The 5,000-nt window shown below is 42.0% G+C and overlaps 1 protein-coding gene across 1 annotated transcript in view; it reads left to right on the top strand.

The window, feature by feature from the left end:
• The window catches only part of LOC132839758 (basement membrane-specific heparan sulfate proteoglycan core protein-like), an 8,071-nt gene that overhangs the window by 1,993 nt on the left and 1,078 nt on the right, over positions 1-5,000 (top strand). Inside the window, exons 3-8 of the mRNA XM_060860905.1 lie at positions 600-734; positions 852-1,030; positions 1,297-1,492; positions 1,566-1,676; positions 3,436-3,504; positions 4,163-4,429. Of these exons, the coding sequence (XP_060716888.1) occupies positions 600-734; positions 852-1,030; positions 1,297-1,492; positions 1,566-1,676; positions 3,436-3,504; positions 4,163-4,429 (957 nt within the window). The remainder of the gene's footprint in view (positions 1-599; positions 735-851; positions 1,031-1,296; positions 1,493-1,565; positions 1,677-3,435; positions 3,505-4,162; positions 4,430-5,000) is intronic.

Raw genomic sequence — 5,000 nt, 5'->3', positions numbered from 1 at the left:
ATCCTCTCATAACACCTTGAAGTGGTTTATTCCTCCTGAGATTCGCCTCCAATTACTAACTCGGGTCACGGGGAGCCTGTGCCTATCTCAGGCGTCATCGGGCATCAAGGCAGGATACACCCTGGACGGAGTGCCAATCCATCGCAGGGCACACACACACACTCTCATTCACTCACGCACTCACACACTATGGACAATTACATGTCTTTGGACCGGGGAGGAAACCGGAGTACCCGGAGGAAACCCCCGAGGCACGGGGAGAACATGCAAACTCCACACACACAAGGCGGAGGCGGGAAAGGAACCCCAACCCTGGAGGTGTGAGGCGAACGTGCTAACCACTAAGCCACCGTGCCCTGCCTCCAATTACATTCTCTTTATTACAAAACACATATTTTATCCTCTTATAGATATAATTAATCTTCTTTCATGATGCTTCGTGATTCGTGAATCATCACCTCCACTGCTGCTGTCAGCCAATAGAAATGCAGCGTTTAGTGTTAATGTTATTAAACAGTGTTATTGAACATTTTGTTAATTGTTTTATTTCTATTCTCTCGTTATTCTCTCATTACCTTATGTGTTTTTCTTAACTCCAGATAACGTTAAAGTCGGCCCTGATGGTTCGGTACTGACTGTCGCTTCAGCTCGCCCCGGTAACCAGGGACAGTATCGCTGCATAGCAACCAACGCACATGGCAAAGGCACTGCCATGGCAACGCTTACCGTAAAGCGTGAGTGAAGTGTGATTCTAATACGTGTGTGTGTGTGTGTGTGTGTGTGTGTGATTTTTTCTGTGTATTTATTTGTGTGTGTGTGTTTGTGTGTGTGTTTGTGTGTATGTGTGTAAGAGCCTCCAAACGTGCGTGTGACCCCTGCCAGCCAAGTAAAGGTAAAAGTGGGTGGAGTCACATCCTTGCAGTGCCATGCATCTGGGAAGCCCCGCCCCTCTATTACCTGGTTTAAACAGGAAGTGGGAAGAGAACTTGTACTGGTTTCCACAACGACAGGCACCAGTTTGACAGCTAAGGTGTGTGTATATATGTGTGTATCTCTGTGTGCGTATGTGTGTATCTCTGTGTGCGTATGTGTGTATTTCTGTGTGCGTATGTGTGTGTATGTGTGCATCTCTGTGTGTGTCTGTATTCGTTGTGTATGTATTTGTGTGTGCATAGGTGTGTGTATGCGTGTGTTTTTGTGTGTATACGTGTGTGTGTATGTATTTGTATAGGTGTGTGTATGTGTGTGTGTGTATAGGTGTGTGAATTGAAGTGTGCATCTCCTGTTAATATGCAGGTGACAGTAACAGCACCTCAAGACGGCGGGACATTTGTTTGTCGCGCCCAAAACAAGGACGGCACATCTGAGGAGAAGGTGGAGCTTAAGGTTGAGGGTGGAGCCTCAGTTGCCATAGAGCCCAAGGCTAGCATTCAGCAGACTGACATGACAGCTGTCGAGGGACAAACCGTGACCCTGCACTGCCAAGCAACCGGTAATACAGACGCAGCACCCACTCTACATAACACACGGAGTAGGAGATGAATAAGCTCCACCTCTTTTCCCAGGTTTCCCTACACCTGTCATTACATGGTCTAAGCTGCGTGCTCCGTTGCCATGGCAGCACAAGTCAGTGGGAGGAACTCTGACACTCAATAACGTCGGACGACAAGACTCGGGTGAGTGCGGACGTGTCCTAAACGACTCACTTCCCCACTACTCACTGCTCAATACTCAATACTCACTGCTCAATACTCAATACTCACTGCTCAATACTCAATACTCAATACTCACTGCTCAATACTCAATACTCACTGCTCAATACTCAATACTCACTACTCAATACTCACTGCTCAATACTCAATACTCACTGCTCAATACTCAATACTCAATACTCACTGCTCAATACTCAATACTCACTGCTCAATACTCAATACTCACTGCTCAATACTCAATACTCACTGCTCAATACTCAATACTCACTGCTCAATACTCAATACTCACTGCTCAATACTCAATACTCAATACTCACTGCTCAATACTCACTGCTCAATACTCAATACTCAATACTCACTGCTCAATACTCACTGCTCAATACTCAATACTCAATACTCACTGCTCAATACTCAATACTCACTGCTCAATACTCAATACTCACTGCTCAATACTCAATACTCAATACTCACTGCTCAATACTCAATACTCAATACTCACTGCTCAATACTCAATACTCAATACTCAATACTCACTGCTCAATACTCACTGCTCAATACTCAATACTCACTGCTCAATACTCAATACTCAATACTCACTGCTCAATACTCAATACTCAATACTCAATACTCACTGCTCAATACTCACTGCTCAATACTCAATACTCACTACTCAATACTCACTGCTAAATACTCACTGCTCAATACTCACTACTCAATACTCACTGCTAAATACTCAATACTCACTGCTCAATACTCAATACTTAATACTCACTGCTCAACACTCACTGCTCAATACTCAATACTCAATACTCACTGCTCAATACTCAATACTCAATACTCACTGCTCAACACTCACTGCTCAATACTCAATACTCAATACTCACTGCTCAATACTCAATACTCAATACTCACTGCTCAACACTCACTGCTCAATACTCAATACTCACTACTCAATACTCACTGCTCAATACTCAATACTCAATACTCACTGCTCAATACTCACTACTCAATACTCACTGCTCAATACTCAATACTCACTGCTCAATACTCAATACTCACTGCTCAATACTCAATATTCACTGCTCAATACTCAATACTCACTGCTCAATACTCAATACTCAATACTCACTGCTCAATACTCAATACTCACTGCTCAATACTCAATACTCACTGCTCAATACTCAATACTCAATATTCACTGCTCACTGCTCAATACTCACTGCTCATTACTCAATACTCAATACTCAATACTCACTGCTCAATACTCAATACTCAATACTCACTGCTCAATACTCATTACTCATTACTCACTGCTCATTACTCACTGCTCAATACTCAATACTCACTGCTCAATACTCACTGATCAATACTCAATACTCACTACTCATTACTCATTACTCACTGATCAATACTCAATACTCACTGCTCAATACTCACTGATCAATACTCAATACTCATTACTCATTACTCACTGCTCATTACTCACTGCTCAATACTCACTTGTAGAGGTGCAATGTGAAAGTCTTAAACAAACCGAGTTTATTAATCTAATGAACAAACTGGATCAGAATTTCACTTAGTGCTGTGTGTGTGTTTACGTGTGTGTGTTTATGTGTGTATGTGTGTGTGTTTATGTGTGTGTGTTTATGTGTGTATGTGTGTGTGTTTATGTGTGTGTGTTTATGTGTGTATGTGTGTGTGTTTATGTGTGTGTGTGTTGCAGGTCAGTACATTTGTAATGCCACAAACTCAGCAGGTTTCAGTGAAGCGTACGTGCAGATGGAGGTGGACAGTAAGTCAGACACACACACAAACACGTACACACACAGACGTACGCAAACAGACACACGTACACACACGTATGAAAACACACACATACGCACACGTACGCAAACACACACATGTACACACATGTACGCAAACATACATATGTAAACACACACATACACACACATATTTTTATTCTTCTTCCACTTCTGTACATGATTTTAGACGCTTCTTGTAATTTTTCCCTGAGACTCTATGAGATGTATTTTATTAGAATGATGATTTATAATAATGACCTTTAACGCTGACACAGACTCAGCACACACTGGGGGTCAGTGGGGTTTAGTCATTAAACAGAAACCTGATTAAACCTTAACAATCCTTTAAAAATCCATAAAAACTCTGTAAAGTAATCACTGAACTTTTCAAAGAATTGATACTTATCTGCTGAACCTCAGTCTGTGCTGCACATCATCTGGACTTTGGATTTGTTGACTGCTGAGAGACCGTTGGGGTAAAAACTGAGGATCAAACTTACTGTAATAACGAGTCTCTAGAACAGCAGCTCTGGCTGTAACAAGCTGCAAATCACAGGTTATATCAATGCACTCCTTTTAATACTTTACCGTTTCTATAGCAACATCTCAAAATTATATGATTAAAAAAATATCTTTGTGTTGTAGCTCCTCCTTATGCCACCACCATTCCTGATCGCGTGACTGCTCGCCGTGGCGACTCTATGCGCGTGCAGTGCATCGCCCATGGCTCTCATCCAATCAGCTTCCACTGGACGCGTGTGGGGGGGGCTGCAATGTCCTTAGGGGCAAAAATCACCAAGGAAGGGATGCTGACGATCACTCAGCTCAAAGTGTCTGACAGCGGGGAATACAAATGTGTGGCCACCAATTACATCGGCAGCAGTGAAACGGTCACCACCGTCATGGTCAGAGGTGAGGTGGAGGTGACGTTCGTCCTGCGATAGTCAAGAAATTCAATTTTAAATGTATCTGAGATGTTGTGGTGTTGATAAGAAACAGTCGGGTGATGGAATGAGGAACATTACACATTACCGGAACTACAGCAACAAGGACAGAACTTTCTGTTTCTTCTCAACAAAATACATGAATATCCTGCATTCCTGCGGTGCCCCCTGTTGGCTCAGAGGCTCAGTGACAGTGTAAAGTGCTTATAGCTGTAAACATATAGCTGTAAACTTATAGCTGTAAACTTATAGCTGTAAACGTATAGCTGCAAACTTATAGCTGTAAACTTATAGCTGCAAACCTATAGCTGTAAACTTATAGCTGTAAACTTATAGCTGTAAACTTATAGCTGTAAACTTATAGCTGCAAACCTATAGCTGTAAACTTATAGCTGTAAACTTATAGCTGTAAACTTATAGCTGTAAACTTATAGCTGTAAACGTATAGCTGCAAACTTATAGCTGTAAACTTATAGCTGCAAACCTATAGCTGTAAACTTATAGCTGTAAACTTATAGCTGTAAACTTATAGCTGTAAA

The sequence above is a fragment of the Tachysurus vachellii genome, chromosome 24, assembly GCF_030014155.1.
Source record: "Tachysurus vachellii isolate PV-2020 chromosome 24, HZAU_Pvac_v1, whole genome shotgun sequence".
In the NCBI taxonomy this organism is placed as follows: Eukaryota; Metazoa; Chordata; class Actinopteri; order Siluriformes; family Bagridae; genus Tachysurus; species Tachysurus vachellii.
This window is presented reverse-complemented; position numbering and strand designations above follow the sequence as displayed.